This window comes from Pipra filicauda, unplaced genomic scaffold (genome assembly GCF_003945595.2).
Source record: "Pipra filicauda isolate LSUMZ 115617 unplaced genomic scaffold, ASM394559v2 scaffold153_size1761393_pilon, whole genome shotgun sequence".
Lineage (NCBI taxonomy): Eukaryota > Metazoa > Chordata > Aves > Passeriformes > Pipridae > Pipra > Pipra filicauda.
In genome coordinates, this window is record NW_024104029.1 from 493,864 (window position 1) to 514,940 (window position 21,077).

Here is a 21,077-nt window from a genome sequence, read left to right on the forward strand (position 1 = left end):
TCATATTAGGCTCTCAAAATAGAGCTCACAAACACAGAATAGGGTATATACTATTAAAAAAAACCCAGACATTTGGAAAGTGTGTCTTCATACTTTTGTACTTGGTTGTTGCTAACATATTGTTAAAAATGAACAAATTATGCAACACACTGATTTTTATCAGCATTTCAGATGGATACAAGTGCACATCTGGTATACTCTGAGTACTACAGTCCTTCTTTAAAGCACAAATTAGAAAATAGGTCACAAAATTTCTACCTATACCTTATGTATGCGTGGTAAATACAACTATTGTTTTGTTGATATGTTCTTGTGCATGATAATTTTGTTTGATAATAGAGCATGTCAAGAGATAAAGATTCTCCTTTTGCAGTTCCAGTGATGGTAATTTTATTTGGGTAGGAGAATCTTAGCCCATGGTGTGGGGGACACACAGATGACACAACGAACTCGGTTGCTGCATTTTAGACATGAAGATCACTTTTTTTGAAGACATTGGTATTAAAGTAGTAAAGATGTCTTATTCCCTCCCATGATAAAAGTAAACTATTACAATAGAGTTGCTAGGAACAGGAATTATGTCTGTCTGTTCATAATCCCTCTAAGTGAAAGAAATTCAAAAGACCTACCATTAAGTAAGTACTCCTACATTTTATATATCTTCCTTAATAAAAGTTTACAGCTAGCTCAAGCCTTATCTGACAGTGCAGGGAAACTAAGGTCTTATACTGAAATTCAGGTCCTGGAGACTTGCAGGACGTGCAGGGTTATATGGTCTGTTGCAGCCCCCTTCGTTTTCAGTCCAACTTTTGTGAATGACCATAGGTGGAATATAAAGAAAGGAAGAAAGATTTAAACCCCAAACACAGTCTTTATCCAATTAGTAATTAAGTTAGTTTTCACAGAAAATCAGGTGGGGGTCAGCATGTTTACTACTATTTTCTTTTAATAAATAGCTTACAGAAAACATACATGTTGATTTATAGGCAGTTGTATGTTGTATTGATCTCAAAGAACATAATGAAATAAAAGGTAAAATAATAAAAAGTAAAAGTTTGGTAGGCCTGGGGGCAAATAAGGAACGCTTACTCAGGGTTCGTTTTAGGTCTGTAGGTTGATGAGCAAGGCAGTAAGCTCTTTATTAACATGGCTTCCCCTTTATATAGGGGAGTAAAGGAACATTCTGGAACTGGGGGTGTGAACGTGACATATAGGGAAAGAGAAGGAAGGAACTCGCCTTAATAGGGAGAACAAGGAGGGGTTACATCTCTATAAGGGATTAAGGGGAGAGGCATAACCTTGTATGGAACATCTACACTCTGGCAGCTAACCAATCAGAACATGGGGGTAAAAGGAGTAAACAACTTTAGGGGATTTTTCATAAAAATGTAGGAGTACAAAGTAGGAAAATACAACAAGCACCAAAACCCGCACATTCATGCAATAGTCCATTGTATTTGCTGAAAGTCCATTATGTTCAAACTTCATCTTCCTCTTCTATGGATTCTTGTAATGCTTTCTTCCATCTCTGATACTGTTCTTTTTCATGGTCCTCAACTCCCACAGGTACTGAGGATATTGTTTTATTTACCTAGATTTTTGTATCGGGCTTGTCAGTTGGGTGAACAACATGCCTCTGGGAACAGTGATCAATTCTGACACACTTCTGTCTTGAAATCTACTTGGAATCTGCTTTCCAATGCTATAGTCTGCCCTCATATGTGGGTATAAAAACCCCATTTGAAATTAATTACACAGAAGTTTCTAAAGACAGATTTGCAGTAATGCTGGTGTTTGCTTCTGGTTTTGTTTATATGTTTTCCATGGAAGAACAGCAGACAACAGACTGATTTTAAACAGTTTGCTGTTGGGTTGTGAGTAGCATCAGGAAAATGTTTTTGAGGATGAAACTTGATTTGTGGCATTTTTGCTGCACAGATGACCACTTTAGGCAGAATTTATTGAAGTTACTCCAAACCATATAAAATTGAAAATTCGGCACAGACTGTGAGGAGTTGTTTCTCTTCAGGGGGTCCCTGGTTTTTCAGAGGGATCTTTTCAAGAGAAGGGAGGAGAAGGTCACACAGGGTGGGATCTTGTCCTCCTCTGGACACATTTATAAACCTGTGAAATCTCAAGGAATTACTTGTCCTCTGTGAAGGCAGCCAGTTTATCTCTTCTCTGACTTTCTTGCCTCTGAATTACACCTAAACAATAAGATAGCTCTGGTGAAAATGGTGAAAATAATCTGTTTATAGAAGATAAGGAGGCGGTTTTGTTTTGTTGTGTGGGGACTTTAGGAGTGGTGATATTGTTTGCTGTTGTTGATTTGTTTGGTTGTTTTGGTTTGTGGAGTTTTTTTGGTTTTGTTTTTTTGTTTAGGTTTGGGGTTTTTTTCTGAATTGAAGATAGAGAAAGGAGAATGCTGACTTTCAGTACAGCGTGGTTTTAATTATCTGGCACAAAGCTGTATTTGATTAACTGTATTTCTTGTAAAGGAGTTTGGGAGGTTCTATTTCATTAAAAAGCTTGAATTAATATTAATTTAAGAAGCTACGGAACATAGCTGAATTTTATGTTCTAATTCTATCTTCCAAATCATCAGTTATTCAGTGTCTCAGGCTTTATTGTAGTAGTCACTTGGAATGTTTTAATTGTGTCATTCATACAATGAGGACGAGTATTACTTTTATTTCTGCGAGTTTTGTGGCTGCACTTTAGTGACAAGCGAAGTTTATTATCTGCTCAAACACAACCAGATTAATTTTGTAAGAGGATTTCTCTGCTGTAGAAAGCGTTCAGACTAGCTGGCTACATAGTGGCAGGTGTTCTTTCCTTTTTTTAAGAAAGGTGGTTAATACAATTTTTATAGTGTAGGGAAGAGGTGCCCCTTTAGTAATATTTTGTAATGGATAAACGTTGCTTGGTTTTTCATAAATATTTAAGACATTCAAGATTATTCTTGAAATGACTTCCTCTAAATGAATGTAGTTGTGTCATGTTACTTATTTGAGGTAATTATCTACTTTGTAAATTACTTCATAAAATTCTACCCATGCTTCCTTGGAAGAAATCTTTTCTTATCTTGAATGGCTCTTTTTTGTTGTTACATTACTAATTCATTAAATGATATTGTGAAGAATATTGATAGTCATCTTAAATAAATGGTTATAAATTACTAAAATGATACTGAGGAAATAATTTAGTGAATGACAAAATGATGATTTGATTCCTTTTTTGAAAGCAAGTGGAATATGCAGATGTGGATTGTGAACAAAACAATTAAGAAGATGATTAGTGATTTGAATTAAAGATATTCTATCATTGGAGCAAACAGAATAGTATGTACACTTCTCCAAGGGTTTTTTTTGTAAATGATTCTTAATGTAAACCTGGGCTTTGTTAAATCTCAAAGGCCATCACTGGGGTTCTCATTGGGAACTTGGCTTTTTGTAGTTATTTCCATTCAGTTTTTAATATGGATACAAATCACTGTGCTATTGGTGTAGGAACAGACTTCAGGACACCTTAGCTCCCTTTCTGGCTTGTTTTGTTGCCTTGCTTAAAACTCAAGATGCTTTCCTGTTCTATAGGCTTTTCCATAACTGTAAATGAAATGGTGTTGAAATGTGTCCTAACATCAAGCAACTTTTGTGAGGTTTAATCTATTAATATTAATTAAGGAGCTAGATAATTACACCAGGAAGATATGACAGTAGTCATATTTATTATCAGGGCTTATAATATTTCCTTACAGAAATTATATTCGTGTCTCCAGATGAGTTGTCATGTTAATAGATAGATGTTTTTATGACCAAGATGAAAATTGTCAGTTCCAGTTATTAATTTATAGTAGTATAAAATAGTTGGAGGTATAGGTTGGTATTAAAGTATCTTTCAAGAGTATGATACAGTGATACAGTATGTTGTGGAGATAATACTTTTTGAGCAATGGAGAAAAAGTTGCAAGGAGCTCTAGAGTCTTTAGTTAGAAAGGTGCACTGGGTAATAGCTGTACCAGCTTGAAGCTGATGGGCAACTCAGTTGTGGCAACTGTTGACAGAGGTGATGGTCAAGGCTTTAGAGGTAACGATCTAATCCTAAAGTGTCAGGATTAGAAAACACTCTGGATGGGTGCTCAACCACATTAAACAGACAGAGGTCTTAGCTGTGAGAGTCTCTTGTTTCACTGGCCTTGCCACCTTCTTTTGATGGAAAAAAGACAATAGTTCACTCCAAGGTGAGCTGGGGAGTTTCACCTCCACCTCAGGGAGTTTTGCTGCACAGTGTTACCAGCGCAGTGTCCCTCCCAAGAGTGACCTTCAACAGTCAGCCTGGAAGCTGCTGTTCTAAGTGGCAGGACAGACTGGCTTCTTTGCTTTGGCTCCCAGGATGATCTCTTGCATTCCGTAATAATGTTTCAACTCATTTGTCACCTGCAAAGCCAAGCCCAGTCCAATGCCTGAATTCTGCAGTTTTATGTTTTCATAGAGGCCATGCTTGGTTTCAGTGGAAATGCACACTCTCATGTGTTACCTCTGTATTACTGTTTTAGCATTTACTCCTCATAGGAGTTACTCTGCTACTTAATATCTGACGAGGTTGATTTTTTGTACTTTTCTGTAAATCTGTGAGGCAGTGTAAAACTGACTGCTTTATCTGAGTAAAATGTTTGATGAAACAGTGTGGTTATGGTAGTACTACAACTAGAAAGATGGTCAGGAGAGTGTCATGTTTTGCTCAGTCTGTGCAGGATGTTGACTCCACTCTGACCCATGAATTTTCACTTTCCAGGTACTTCCGGGCTTTTTTCTGCCTCCAAATCCCAAGCTGAAAGCCAGTTTTCTGCAAATGTATACATTGTCGATTTAACAGTGTGTAGTAAATGTGTATAGTGACTAACAGGGATTAGTGGATTTCAATGGCTTTTTCTTCCCTTACATGTTAAGAATGTCCTTTTCTATCTAATTTAAATATAAAATTTCAAACAATAGAATAGTGGGGTTTTTTCCTTGCCTTTTCGTAGGTCAGCTGTGGGAATAAAGACAGAGTCGGGTTTAGTTTAGCAGCATTTCTTTTTTAAATAGTTGCCAGAGTGAATTTTGCTTAGAGAATGGTGTGTTTGTTGTTTTAGTTAAGAAATAGCCTTGTATTTGATCACTGAAGGTACTTACTTGAGATTTTTTAAAGTTACAATGCAGAGAAATACAAAAACAAGTACAGGGATGCTTTGGACATTCATATGAAAGTAAAGTTTGTCATTCTAGGCTTCTAGACTTGTCATAATTTGTCTCTATCTCTTCTTTGTCAGTCACCACAAGTTTTGAAACCACTCTACCAGTAGCTTATTTAAAATTAATCATTCATTCACTTATTTAAAATTAACCATGTTTTAAGTTTTTCTGTAAGTTTCACAGGGCAAAAAATGTTGTGTTTCAACATTTTATAGTTTCATTTTTGTGGGATGTACACCAGGAGGAATAGCAACAATACAATAAACTGTACATGATATGTGTATCTATGTGGGCAAACACATGTGTAAGGAGCTACTCTGTATTTAAGCAACCCAACTTCCTTCTTGGTTCTGCTTTTGGGTATAATATTGCCGGGGAGACTTTAGATCTCTGGTTGTAAAATTCTTGATGATGCAGTAATACTTGTTGCTATTACAATTTGAAGAAGAAAAATACGTTGTCAAAAATGTTCTGGTTGTAGGATGTTAGTCTCTTACAAGTTTTGATAATCCCCTATGTCACAATTTATTGGGAATTTATCAGTAATTGAGACATCTCTTTGCTGTTTTTAGGAGATGGTTAATTTTTTTTCATTCGTTAGTTAGGTTGATTTTTATCTGGAAGGAAGTTTTGAAAGTCAGATGACCAACCATGCTGTGTGCTTGAATCTTCTTTTTTTTTCTCAGTCACACTTGAGTTTTCTCCAAAGTACCAGACAAGGAGTTATATTAGGATCATGGGGTTTTTTTGAAAAAACACAGTTTTTAAAAGATAAGGAGGGAGCATGGTGGTGGTGTTGTGATTATAATTGAGATTCAGGTACAGTGTGTGGCCTTCAGCCAGTCTTCTGTCACACGAGAAGATACTACTCGACTGTTTTCAAAGAATTGATCCAAGGCTTGACTGATTTAAATGTGCAACAGAAGCCAGCAGAAAATTGATCTTAGTGTAGTTTTATCCCCCATTGGTCCATTCTGCTGATCTGCTGCATTGCCATTTCACTTTACTCTCTTCTTGTAGCAGGTAGAGGTATTCCTGGGATGATGGTAGTGGAAGCAGTGGTTAGCAGAGACCGTAAGCCACTCACATCCATTTAGGACATGTATATTTTTTTCTTATTCACTTGTAAGTTTTCTTCTTTTCACCTTTTCATGAGATGAAACAGACCCACTCAGAAGTCTCGTTCAGGGTGTTATCCAGTGTTGGTTTTTACCTATTATGGTGAATAGGTAAAATTTTAGGCATGTATTGCCAAGATGTATTTCTTAACTTGCTCTGTAATGAATGGCTGAGACTGTGTAGAAGGCAAAAGTTGGTGGTGTGTCAGTCAATGTCTTGATCTTCTTATCATGCCAGTCATGGGGTTTTAAAGCTGAAAAATATGTAAAACCGATCAAATCTAGATTTGGTTCAACGCTGTAACAGTGACAGTTTAAAACCACAGTCTACACAAGGAATGATGTTGTAATGATTGCAGCTTTGCTTAGCTCAGCCTGGTGGTTGATGATGCCATATTTTCTCCAATTTCTCTAGTAAATAGCATTGCTTCTTTTCTTTTCAATTTTTTTTTGTTTGGGGAGAATTATGTGAGCAAATCTCTAGTGACATACTAGTAAATGGTGTTCTCTCACTATTAAACAATGTCCACATAAATGGGACATTTTTTAATGAAAATATTTTATGCCATTCTTAAAAAAAGTCATAGTTGAAATCTCTTTGCTTTTCTTGTGAGCAACAATATAGAATGTTTACTTTCTGCCCTTGATCACAACAATGTAAAAAGAAATATCAGTGTGAGGTTTTTATGAGTATATTGTGCTGAAAATTAATATTTTCACTTCTTAGTAATTCTTGGGCAGTCCTACAAATTTTATTATTATCATCTGGTAATCATATTCTCTTCTCTGTTTTTCATACATTCTCTGTTGGAAATTTTCCATAATTTCCTTTTTCATCAGGTTACTTTTCACACTCTGTCCCTGTGCATATGACACTCTGTGCAGCTGAGGGGGACTAGAAATGTTCTCATTGTTGCCACTAGTTTAGCTAGAAAGTTAGTCTGTGGGCAGACACAAGTAGTTTTAAGCATTGACCTGGTGAGGGACAGACTTGAGGAGATTTTGAGGTGGCCTTCAAAAAGAAAGATAGATACAATTTTCATATATGTATGGATAGTTAAATGTATTTTATATGTATATACATTATATAGTTTTATATACATATGTATGGCTACACATATGTATATAAAATATATGTGTGTGTATATATATAATTTGTGTGTATCTGCATCTTAGATCTCAAAGTATAATTTGTTACTATTTTTTGTCTGACACAGTCTGAGTGCAGTGACATCCAATTACAGAACCACAGAGATGAATGAGATGCAGACTTAAATTTTAGATTCTTCTTTGGATTTTAATTTTGTTTTCCTACATTTTATGATAGTTGTAGACTCACTTTCAAGGTGTAACTAATCTGAAATACTGTCTTCTCTAATAAAGAATTAAAAAAATTGTAAGCTTCAGGGGATAATAAAAGCATGTTCTTTCTATCTCTACGATAAATTTTTATTTGAAGATTTTGAAGGAACACAAATTCCCATGTGAAAAAGTGTCAGAACTAAAACTGGAAGTCACTTGGTATTCTACTGATTCAGAGGTGTTTGGTGGAAATTATTTTCTTATGTATTAGTTGAAGCAGAACTTCTGGTAGAAGAGTTAATCATGTCCAAAAGGCATCTGATATACTGTTCTGTGCCTTATAGGCTCATGTTGAATAGATTTTTTTTACTAAATGATGTATTTTGCAGAAAAGCTGGACAGTATTACACAATTGATAAAAAATATAAGGTAAAGCACTTTATTTCACTTCTCATATAAGGACATGACTGTTTCATAGATTTCAGAAAAAGAGAATAACTGTGGTAGTCTTAAGAGTGGTCTGAAGTATTTTTTTACAGTGTAATAGTTCTGTATTGTCTAGGTTTGTAATTGATAGACACTGCGGTCTATCAATTGCAGAAGTGTAAAGATTTCACCTCTGATTCTGATGAACTGGAAGACAGGCAATTATCATTGACCCAGGATGGCCCATACTACACCACCCATTCTGAAGAGACTTTTGCCTGGTTAACATGAGTTGCTTGTGTTGTGTGGGGCGAGTTGTGCCTGGTGGCTGGGCAGTTCTCTGAAGAAGTGGCCTGGGCACCCAGTACTGCACTGTACCCTGTGAAGGCTGAGAATGGAAGCAGGCTTGGTCTCACTTTTCAGCCTCAGAGCATGTTCTTCTTCATTAAATTAATAGCAACCACTTTCTCCCTAGAGAAAGTAAAATCGGACAGTATTGGGTTATTCAGTGTGGAGATGAGAAGGCTCCAGAGAGATCTTCTAGCAGCCTTTCAGTACCTCAAGGGGGTCTACGAGAAAGCTGCAGAAGGACTTTTGACAAGGGCATGTAAGGATAGGACAAAGAGGAATGGCTTTAAACTGGAAGAGGACAGGTTTAGATGAGATTAGGGAGAAATTAGGGAGATGAGGGAGATTGGGGAGAAATTCTTTACATATAAAGATGGTGAGACACCGGCACAGGTTGCCCAGAGAAATTGTGGCTGCCTCATCCCTGGAAGTGTTCAAGGCCATGTTGGATGGAACTCTGAGCAACCTGGTCTAGTGGGAGGTGTCACTACCGATGGCAGGGCAGTTGGAACTAAATGATCTTTAAGGTCCATTCTAACCCAAACCATTCTATGATTTTGTAATGTGTAACATCATGCTTGATTTTCTGGGAATGCGCGTGTAAGGAAAACTTACTTTAGTAGTTTGTTTTATGTGTGCAGGAATTGGGAGTGAAGGTTTCAAAATTATGCTCATGGTAAAGGCTCAGATTTTTACAGTGTATGCTATCTCAGAAATAGTTAAGGGTTGTTCCTTTAACCTTGCAGTTGCACTGCTGTGAAGCACACTTCTCTGAGAAGGCACCTGAAACATAATCTAAGGGGCATATAAGGCTGCCTTTGTCCTGATATGACTATTATGGTATGACGCATGAAAGCTTTACAGAAATGATTAAAATAAAGGCTCGGCTGAAAGTCTGTGAAAAACACAGCACTGAGCAATGTGTTTTGTTTTCTGCAGGCTGAGTAGCTTGGGTGAACGCAGGGTTTATGTGGCTGTGCAATTCAACTCCTCCTCTTAAGCAAACACATGAATAATATAGATAAGCTCTTGTAGTCACAGATGAGCTTGCTGAATTAGAGCAAAGGAAAAATGTGTTTTGTAACCTTTGTGAAGTTTCCAATAAGCAGATCTTAACTTCTAAGTTGACAAATAGTCATATTTCATTAATAAACTACTTTTAGTACAAAGTACAAAGACATGAAAAAAAATTAATGAAAGGAATGACTGCCTGTTAATGCATATGAGCCAAATTTTAATTTGACAGTGATTTCACACGGTTCTGAGATTGAAGTTTACAGGGCTTTGATTGTTACAATACTTGCTTAAAAAACAAAACAAAAAAACCCCACCAACTACAACCCCCAAACAAAACAAGTAAAACCACAACAAACCAAAGAAAACAAAAAAACCCAAACAAATCAATTAAAAAAAAAAAATCAAAATACAGATGTATCTGTCGGTTGTAATACCAATAGATTATGGTAGTGTCCTGAAAGTTGGCCTAGGAAGATTTTTTTTCCCTTAGTCCTTGAATTTTTGTGATAGGATGTCTGATAGTAGTTACATGAGTTTAGAGGTTTTGAACAATTACGTCTTTAAGAATGGAAGATTTTTAAATATGCAGTCATATATAATATGTATATTTTGGAATTTTGTTTTACTTGTGAGTTTAGCTGTTAAATCAAAATGCAAATTTTAATTCAGTTGTTCTTCAGTTGCTACTGATGCTGCTGTTTGACACTAAACTGGTCCTTGTAGTTACCTTACAAGTACCCCTTGACACTGTTCAGCCCTGCACTAAGCTGTCAGCATTGTGCAAAAAAGTCATGTATGTGTCCAGTGGGTAAAGCATATCCTTCTTATTTGTCTTTCAGGCACAGGAGAGAGTGGCAAAAGCACATTTATCAAGCAGATGAGAATCATTCATGGATCAGGTTACTCTGATGAAGACAAAAAGGGCTTTACAAAACTGGTGTACCAGAATATTTTTACAGCAATGCAGGCCATGATCAAGGCCATGGATACCCTCAAAATCCCATACAAGTGTGAAAATAACAAGGTGAGATTTTTGTTTATTTCTGTAGCTGAAGTTTTCCTCTTTTTATTTTAGGAAATATACTGAAGGTCTCAAAAAAAATGACACATCACAGAAGTGATACTCAAAGCTCAGAAGAAAAGGACATCTTCCTGTCCTGCATTTAGTTCTCTGCCCTTCTTACAACAATAAATGTGCTGCTTTTAACGAGAGACCTCTCTTAAGATGCCTGAGGAGGCTTGTCACAGAACAGAGGTTTAATGACAGGCTGCAGTTAAACTTTAGTTACTCTTGTCTTTTCCTCCCAGGTCATGCTCTGGTTAGAGCGCAGTTTAACTATTCTTGTGATCTGTAGCAGAACTTTACTGCTTAAGGGTTTCCATTAGCCTTAAAAGTGGAAAAAAGTCAAATTATCAGAAAAATATATGGGAATATCTGTGTGTGAACAGATCGTGAAATTAAATTTTCTACATGAGACCTTAAACCAGTCAGATTCTTCTGAGACTGATCCTGTTACTGTAATGTGAAAGGACAAAGTACATTTGAAATGTTTGGGAGGTTCATCTCTGACTGGCCTTTTTCCATTTTTTTTTCATATTTATGTTTTTATAGTAAGATAACTAAAATAGTTTAAGCATTCCCTGATAGAGAGTGAAATGCTTAATATATACTTGACTAGGTTACATGGCTGTATCTCCCAATATCACAGAATCACAGCATTGGTTAGATTGGAAGGGATCACAGTGGGTCATCTCCAACCTCCCTGCTCAACCAGGGGCTATTTGATAGCAGTTCCTGGGAACTTGTTCTCATTTTTACTATTGAGCCGTTATCAGCAACTTTGTCAAATGGAGAATTTAAGATCTTCCACAAGTGGAGGACTCACATACCTTTCAATCTTGTGAAAGAGTATTTAATGATTATTTTGTAATCCAGGATGAAAGTAGTACTTTCTCAAAGGTTCTTTTATTCTAATACTTTTTTTTAAATATGACAAACCAGCAAGAAGCAGTAACATTTACAATAAGGAGCTAAGTTTCCATTAACTGGGAGAGAATGAAATAAACTTAGGTTAAGATTAAAGTCTTTTTGTGTTTGTACATATGAAGTTTAATTATTAAAATTGAACTGCTGTATGTGTTTCAAGACAACTAATTTAGAAGTAGGAAAGATAAAGGTTATTACGAGGTTAATACCAAGGTTATTACCAACAGACATGTTTTTTCATTTGCATTTGCTGAAGTCATTGCAGATGGTCATCACTTTGTTGGTGATGAAATGTTGCGGTAACCAGAGTCTTGTCGGAGCCTGGGTTTATGCAGTGAGAAGTCAGGAGGATCCCATCTGTCAAAATCCGTATTGTTAACCTTTGTTAATGGTGGGTGGGTTTTTTTGTGCGTATGAAACAGATTGAAAAACTTTTCTAAGTGATAAGACTCTTGGCTGTTGAACTTCATCATCTAACTGTATTTAACTGGAGCTGTCTGGTTTTCCCTCATCCTTCACAAATGAAAATCAAATATGTAATTAGTATTAAAAAGAAAAGTGCATTTCCATGTGTATTTTAGCCTGTTGGCTTCATGTTTCTGCTGTATGCAATGCAAAAGGCATGCTGAAAAAGTTAGTTGATCCTAAAGGACATTTTTTCTTCAAAACTGGTACTGATTGTCACTGGAAGTCCTCATTGTAGATTATGAATTTTTTTCCCTTGTATTATATTACAGAGTATATGTTGTATGTTTATTTTTAAGAAGTGCTGAGTTTATATAGTGTTTTTATATAGCTGAGTGAGTCAGGTAGTTTGGCATAGCTGTATACACATGGCCAGAACTGTTCACTTTCTCTACATAAAAATTGCTTTCCTGAAAGTAGGAGTCTTATTTTTGTGTTCAACTCCTTCCCATCTCTCAAAGCAAACCCTGTACAAATTCCTTCTGAAACACAGGAAAAACCAAACTTGCTACAACCTTGTGCCTGAATAGAGACAATTGTGGTCAACTACACTTTGGTTTTGTATACAAGGTCACTTCGCTTTAAAGCATGAACACCAATCAACTGGTAAATCTGCTTGTTCTTTTTTTAAAAGCTGTTGAAAACAAACCCATTAGTCCTAGAGTCCAGAAAACACAGGAAGGGCACTTCCTATTAATTTGAATCTCCTATTAGGAAGTTCTGTCTCTGGAGAGAATATCTCAAAGTTTGAGTAATAGCATATTTTTAGCACAGTAGCTGTTGTGCACAGTAGTTTAGAAATTTGCAGGTCAAGCTGGTATTGATGTGGTTGGGCCTAAAGAAAAATGACCCTTTATTAATCAAATTCCTTATGTTCTTCAATAGACTTTCGGGACTATAGTAGAAATGCTTTTGTCTTACTGTACCAATTTTTATACCTCTAACCATGAAATAATAAAATTGAAGTGTTTTGAATCTCTGGATGCTTCTGGAACTTGAAGTGCCCTTGTATCAAGAAGTTAGTTAACTCTAGGCAGCCGTGTTTTTTGTGTGTTGTACAACATCACAGGATTTAGGCTGGATTATTTTAATATAATCAACGTAGCAAGAGACAAATTGTAAGTTTAGCAAGTTATTTCTTGTGGAATTGTGTTTGGCTTCATAGTCACCAATGTAACTAAAGAGGCAGAGACTGAAGTGTATTGTCCTATATTATAATAATCTAGACTGTTTTGAAAGATTTATTATCAGAGTAGTGAAAGTCAATTGAGAAATTTAACTGTCAATGTTTAGAAGTTCTAATATCTCAGAACTGATGGTAGAGTATTATAATGAGAGACATTCCTTTTTTTGTGTTTAAACTTCAGAATGTTAGCTCTTCTGAGGTTTAAGATAATGGGTGAGGGTGATCTGTTCTCTTAGGAATTTGTCTTTCATAGGAAGTGCTTGCTTATAGACTGGCTTTTGAGTTTTGTTTTGAGTAAATTTTACCGTGCTTCCATTACTTATTTTTTAACTAGAAGTTGTGAAGTTTCCATATGGCTTTTGAATTTTAGAGTAACAAATATTTTATGAAACAGGAAAACACTAGTTTTTATAGAAATGTTTACTAGCAATTCTGAAAATTGCCTGTCTTTGCAAAATTTTGTGCATATACCAAACTAACTCATTACATATTCACATGCACATTTTTTAAAAAATAAAACACAGGTTTATGCTTTTTGCAGTTTATTTTTTTAGACAAATGCATCTACCACTATACTAAACACCAACTACCACTGTTGTCATGTACTACCCCTTTTCATGTAACTTCCAAAAGACAAGTTGCCTCTCTGTTCCAACAGACAGTATCAGGAAGGTGTCACTCTATGGTGATTAACAGGCAGGAAACCTTACTTGAATCCCATTCCCTTAACTTCATGTGAGGTAACTTAAATATTCATATGCAATATAACTAATGTGAATAACAGTAGCAGAACAGGCTATGGGAAAGTTTTTTTAAAGACACTGGAAAGATAAAAGCAAGTTTTATTGTAGACCTAGACATTGTTAAATTTCTAAGAGTGTTTTCTGCAGAAATTGGTTTTACATTTATGCCTGTTCCCTTTGGAAAATGTATTGCAGTAAAAATAAACAGATGTGGGAAATGCTTTCAAAGTCCAAAATTTTACTGGCATTATCTCCAAGTCCACATTTACTTTGTTGTTTCTTCTGTGTCAGACAGATCTTTTGGAGCAAACTAATAAAATTACAGACAGAAGTGGAACAACAGGAGAGGGTATGGAATCAGATTGCATAAGTTTTTGTCTCAGGTAAACAGCTTAGGGGTGTTAAGTGTTCTAGATCTCTTGGTGAAATTTGATGTTGAACAAACATAGGTTGGAGGAAAGGGCCTCCTATGGATACGTCATCTGATACACAGAGAGTGTGAACAACTCAATCCAGAGCAGCAATATGCAAATACTGGGAGAGTATGTTTTTCAGTTTTGGGGGGGATGGTGTTCTGTAAAAAACAGAAAGAATGATGTTCTTGGGATGATGAAATGAAATGCTTATTGGTTTGGAATATGGATAATCAAGTGGCTCTTTAAGCAGATGGAGAAACCTGAATGGTACTTGGTTAGTATTTTAAGTTCTCTCAGATGTTCTTCTCCAGACATTCAAAACCAAAGTAAAATTACCTAATGAATAGGAGTCTTGCAGAAGAGTTAAATTCTTCTAAGAAAGGGAGCTCTGTGTGCATTATTTTCACAAGACATCGGTTGCTGCAGTCAGATAACATGGAAGAACATATAGGAGATTTAAAGTATCATGGTCCTTTAACCTCACATAGGATAAAGGAACTGAAGATAGCTTTTTTTCTTTTTTTCCACCAGGGGCCATAATATGAGGGAAAGCCCATCTCACTGCTAGCTCTGTTTCCTCCCTGGGGACATTAATCAGTGAGCTTTAGGGATTCCAATAAAGCCATGAGCAGTTTCCTCCTGAGTGCTTCGTAAAGAGTCCTTCATGAGGACTTTGACAGTCCTACCTAGATAGCAGCCTGTCCTCAGCTGTCTTCTTCATCTTTTTATCAGTCTCCTGTCAGTGATTTGCTCTTCTCATTCCCTGCTCTTCTGGCACCTTATATACATTTGACCTCAGCGCATCTTTATCTACTTACCTGTGGCCTACTATTTTGTCTTATTTTCTTCTGGTTTTCTCCTCCTTCTTTATATTTGAATAAACTTTTAAAGCAAATAAAAAGCCCCCATACAAGTAGTAATTTACATTCCTGTTCTCTTTCTCATTTGCTTGCTCCTTCCTTAGAACAGAGGTCTCTTGCTTTTATCTGTATTGGTCTAATGGATTAGTAAGTTGGTTGTTTCCTGTGTTATGTCCTGCTTAACTGTTTCATCCCAAAAGAAGCATGAGTTTTAGCTATTTTTCCAAGTGTGTAGGAAAAATGATTATGTCTCAAAAGTAAGCTAGACAAGCAGAATTGAATGTTCCCATGAAGAGCTGAGAATATTTTTATTTAAAGTAAACACATGGGTAAATGAACCGTTCCTTTCTCCACTTTAATAGCAGGTAGTTTCACTGATATGAAATGAGGAAACTGTCAGCTTGCTGTTCAACATAAATCTGAAAACTAAGTTCTAGCTACTCTTTTTGCAGTGCAAAAAGATTTCTTCCTTCCTTTTTTAATATTTCAGTTTAGGCGAAGCTCTTAGTATTTTTAAATATGACATTTTAAATTATTAACTGCCCTTTGCTAATGAGAAGTGGTAAGACATTTACAAAAACACTCATGTAAGGCATGATGACCATGTTTTATCTTTACAGTTCCATTCTTTTACTGTTTCTGCTAATATGAAGAACGAATGGGTGGTAATAACGCTGGCAGATTATTGTAGATTTTGTGATCACTCACACACTGGATAAAGGACCATAAATGTAGGAAAGCAGGCTTCTACCATTTTTTTTATTAATTTCTTTCTGAGTATTTTACTCAGAAAGTTGTCTTATTATTTTGCTTGTACAGCATATCGTATGTTTGAAAGGAAATGTTCATGTGTGTTCTCTGACCATGAAAATGTGAAATATACTTGGCAACTTTTATTGTATGTAATAGGAATGTGGCGTATATTTTAAGGTAATGAGATTGCATACTGTAAAAATGGTTCTGACTTTCTCCATGGTTAACAGCCATTATATAAATATGGGTATTTATGCAATATAATTTTATAGAGAAAATATATAAACATAATCATATGTAAGTATTTCCTAGAGGAAAGTATTTAATAGCTTCCTAATTATTTAATTCATTTCTGGAGAAGATAGGCTAAGGTTATCTAGCATTTATTTCTAAAATAATTTCAGATTGAAATATTTTTGTCATATTTTCGTCTGAAACTTTCTGGAAATATTTTTTTCCCACAGTAAGCTTCTTTGAAGAATTCAGATCCAATTGTGTTGTGGTTATATTATGTTGGATGAGTAGAAGTTATTGTAATTTCTAGTAACACACAAGTTGTCCAACATAAGGTTTACTGCAGTGGACCGTATTTTTTTCCAGGTTTTGTCCATATCTTGTTCAGTTTGTGCTTCCTATATGGTAAAAATTGTAACGTCTGAGATGCAAGTAGGTTTTGTCTTATAATAAAATTCAGCTTTGATTTGATAAAACAGTTGTTTAAAAAAAAACAATCAAAACACAACCCACCCTGCCCTTTCTGCCCCCACTCCCCCTTTTTGTTTGGTTGGTTGGTTTTGTTTCTCAAGTATAATTTGGTTTGTATTGTGGGATGTATTGCCCTATAGAGGTATTCACATCATTCCTTTGATCTCTACATTTTCCAAAGATTATTTTGCTCCTTTTTTCTCCCTGGTTAAAGTAGGCTTGAAGTCTGCACATGAAGAGGTGATTACATATTCACACTTCAGTCTGATCATATGCCTGCCTGTTTTCAGGATATGGGCCTGTGTAGCTCCACTGTTAGACTTTGTATTTGCTTTGGGTGATTGCATAAAAGTGAGTAATGAGGCAAGAATCCAGTGTTTTGCTTCTGGAAGAGTAAGCTGGGAAAGGAAAATCTAAGCATGACATTAGTCATGTTGCATTTTAATTTTTTTTTTGACAGCTTTATAACAAAAAACCACAAGGTTTTGTTTGCGCGCTTCATCCTTGGCAAGAAAGTGTACAGATCTTAACTGCAAATTGTTTAATGTTATGGCGGACGTAAGATAGTGGGTAGGTAAGAAAATCATTTATTATGAGCAAGTCACTTCTGTGAACTGTCTCAAGTATGACTAAGAGAGCTGAATATTGGTTTGGAGGGGTAGTAACTACCAAGATTTGCTTCATAACATGTCTTTACTGTCACATATCTCTCCTTTTCATTAGTCCTCTCATATATAAGTTTGCGAAACTTGGCTGGGGCAAATGATACTGTGGAAAAGGTTTTTTTCTAGTTAAGGTTGTTTCTGATGATGATTTTCCATTTTTCTTAAAGTGGCCAGAGTTAAAATTTGGCTTATTGTTTAATTGTTAATCTTCTAAGCCAATTTGTAGATATAGTTTACTAATAGGTTTTACCCTGACTCACCCATAATCCCATGGAATCAGGTAAAACTGATTTCTGGGACAGAATATTTTTGAGAAACTTTTAATGTATATTTTTATATTATTCCTTCGACCCTGTGCATTTTTTAAACCTTTCATTCAAAGTCTGGATTAAAAAAATACTTCTTGAAAGCTGAAATATTTTGTACTAAAGCTTTAACTACTTTTTCTTACAACTTTAGAACTCCATGGGTTTTCTTTAGTTATTTTTTCCTCCTTTTCTTATTTTACTTTCTCTGTCACTCTAACTTTTAAATACTGCCTTGACCTTTGAAAAGTTGAAAGAGTAATGATGAAGGATTGAAAATAAAGCCATTCAAAACAGTGTAAAAACATACCAGATATTATAGGTTCTGTTGCAGGCAGTAGTCTGCAAATGAAAGAAGGGCACAGGATAAAATGAAATGTGATGACATTTTTCAAACATATTTTATGGATGTTTTAATTTAACTGTGAATTAAGAATTTGGGGAAGAAATTAACTTCAATACTTATTCTTGATTTTGAAAAAACTGGAGTTTTTCCAACCACTTGCCACTTCGTAAGCAGCTTTTGAAAAGTCTTCTGCAGTAAAAGAAATTAAGTGGCTCTTTGATAATGAGCCCATGAAGGAGCCACTTCTCTTGGACTGAGACATTTTTATTGGACTAAAAAAACATGGAGAATGTTTGACTAGGGCATGTATCTGCTGTTATGTATGCAGTATAAAATGGACTTTTGTTAAAGAAAGTTGGAGTTGTCTGATTCAAACTTGCTTATAAAGGAAGGTGTTGAAGAATATATATGAAAAATTGAGGAATGCATGAATAGACACATCCTCTCAGAGGGTTGCAAAGAAGCCTGCACACTGAGATAAATGAAGCATTTCTGAGAGAACACAGACTGTGCAGGTGGTATTTAAAGTATGATCAGGAAGGCTCTGAGGACCCTTTTGCGATTTAGAGGGTGTATATCTATTTTTTTAGGCTTCTTAGTTTTTAGAACCATTTCTTCTAGAATTTGTGTGATGATACTGTGTCATGAATAGTTCATTTACTGCTTGCAAAAGGAGTCTTCCTGTTCTTTTAAAAACGTCTAAACACCTGTCAGCATTTTCCCAAGCTGAGTGTTGGAATTCTTTTAGTTTCACCTGTGGGTAGTTCTAGTGCTACTGATCAGGAAAACAAATTGTGTGACCTCATGATTAGATTCATCATGAAAGGCCCTGTTTTAAACAAAAACTTCTTTTGTGGGGCAATATTTATAAATAAAAACATCCTAATCAGAGAGGGGCGTGACAGTACAGCCTTGTAGTTCATGTCCTTCTTGTGTGATAAACTAGGACTTGCCCTGGGTGCCCTGGCTGAAGCAGTTTACTCATTCACTGCATTGCAAAATGTTTTAAACAGCAACTACCTGCTGTGTTTTAGAATTTACTTAATTTTTCCTCATATCTGCTTCAGAAAAGAAATGTACATTTTCTAGAAGTAGATTTTTGAGGACCTAATATTAATGATGGGGAGGAGCTATAGCTTGCTCACTCACTAGCTCCATTGTTTCATGATTCCAGTGGGGTGCGTATGCTCTTACTGGTATGTTTCTGTCTATCTATCTGTTTTTGGATACTCTGCAGCTTTTGTGGTCTTCCTGTAGAGCTTCCTGTGCACTGCTGTCTGATGATACCATATGAATCAGCCATGTCGGTGGTGCTTTGCCTTTCTGACAAATAAAAAAACTACAACAGCAGTGTTTTTAATTTTTCTTCATCGAAGTCAGTACTGTTCAGAGTTACATTTTAAAATCACATTGGGATGCATTTCTGTGATCCAGTAGGTCTTTTTCAATTTATCATCTGCTGGCTAGAATATGCAGTAGAAAACAACCTGTCTGGGTGTAGTGAAACATAAAATGGAATCAAATTCTGACATTTCAACATTTTAATGCAATTTTTCATTTTGTCCTTCATTACTGGTCCAAAGTACACAAGAATTAGATTTTACAGATGTTTTCCTCTTGGGAAAGGGATGAAAATTAGATTTCTTATGTGAAGCTATTACAATGAGAGGAAATTTAAATAAATATGTTAGGGGGCTCATGGTGGAGGGAGTGTTAGAAACATGGGTGAAGGGAGGGATATAGGCTGAGTAGTCAAGAACCTTACTTCTTAAAGTAAGGGTTAGTCCCTGGAGAGAGTTTTGTTTGGTAATGCTTCTCCAGTGTTCACATGGTCTCATTTTTCTTTGAACATGACATAGTTATTTCTCAGTGTATTATTAAATAATTTTTTCCCTAGCCAACCTTTTTTTTCATTTTATATTGGGCAGTTAGATCTATTTCCTTGTGTTAAGGTTTGTGTTTCTTGTTTTTTCTTTCACCTCGGGTATTCAGCCTCTCAGATTTTGTGGAATTGTAATCTGCTGAAGAGTATAAGAGGAGGATGATAAATGAGACTTGTACAGTGCTGTGTTTTATGCCTGGTTCCCATGTTCCTTTTGAAATTCTTGACTTTCTGGAAGCTGATGCGTTTCTCAGAGACTCCTTGTTTTCTCCAGCAACAAGGGGCGTGGAAGGAATCAAATGGATCAGTATTTGACAAAGCTTCATACAGCTGGACAAAATGTGGTTAAGATGGCTGTGGAATACAGACTTCTTGATACAGTTGTGTTTTGCAGCACTTACTTTGCAGGCACAGGTTTATACCACCTGCAGAGTTCTAGGGAATTTTACTACAGTGCTTGTTAAAAATAAGTATTTCCAAGGGGCTGAGGAACTAAATGGAAAACAACGCCATAACTTTGGGTCTGTAGTTGGCAGCACTGCACACAATACAGAACACCCCTGCTGTATGATACATGAAAAGAAGAGAGAGGAACTATCTCATCCTTACAATGAGCAGAAATGTAATGCATGCTTTCACGGTGAAGTAATTTTGTCTTAGAAACTGGATTTGAAAGGCTGAGTAAAAATGTGCTTTACCATACCCCTACCACTCCCAAAATTCAGACATTTGTATTCCTCCCTACACCAGCAGATGAGTCTAAAGAAAGAAACAATGATAAATCTCCACTGTTACAATATGTCACATGTACCTGCACTGTTGTCATTTATAGGTAAAATCAGTAATTGAACTAAATATTTTCCTCTGCACTTCATAGAATTTTTTTTCCTCAGCACAACCAGTTATAGAATAAGGGAAAGGCTCACACCTGTTAAAATAATTCTTCTGTTTTGAGGGAATTTTGCCATTCTGAGTGTTAGTCTGTACTGTCTTGCATCTTACGACATCATACTATGTGGAGACCTGTACTCTTAGAGACCAATAGTTAGGCTTGAGATATTAATAACTACACCTTAAAATGAAGAATAGTGCTGCTTTGGTTCACCATGAGCTATACAGTTTCTTTGAGCTAGGTTCTCTCACACGTGAGCTGCAGTGGGCTGTAGGGATGTGTCTTTGATCCCTGTCACTTTCACTGGCTCATATGGCCCTGAAAATGTCAGTTTTACCACAAGCACTAAAGCTAAGAGCCTAAATATGGATCTTGGATAGTATCCCACAGCATTTAAATTAACATTAATGTTACTTATGTCAAAGAT

General features: G+C 35.9%; 1 protein-coding gene across 1 annotated transcript in view; it reads left to right on the forward strand.

Moving 5' to 3' along the window:
- GNAQ (G protein subunit alpha q) overlaps positions 1–21,077 on the forward strand; it is a 136,979-nt gene that overhangs the window by 36,004 nt on the left and 79,898 nt on the right. Inside the window, exon 2 of the mRNA XM_027713756.2 lies at positions 10,285–10,469. Within this exon, the coding sequence (XP_027569557.1) occupies positions 10,285–10,469 (185 nt within the window). The remainder of the gene's footprint in view (positions 1–10,284; positions 10,470–21,077) is intronic.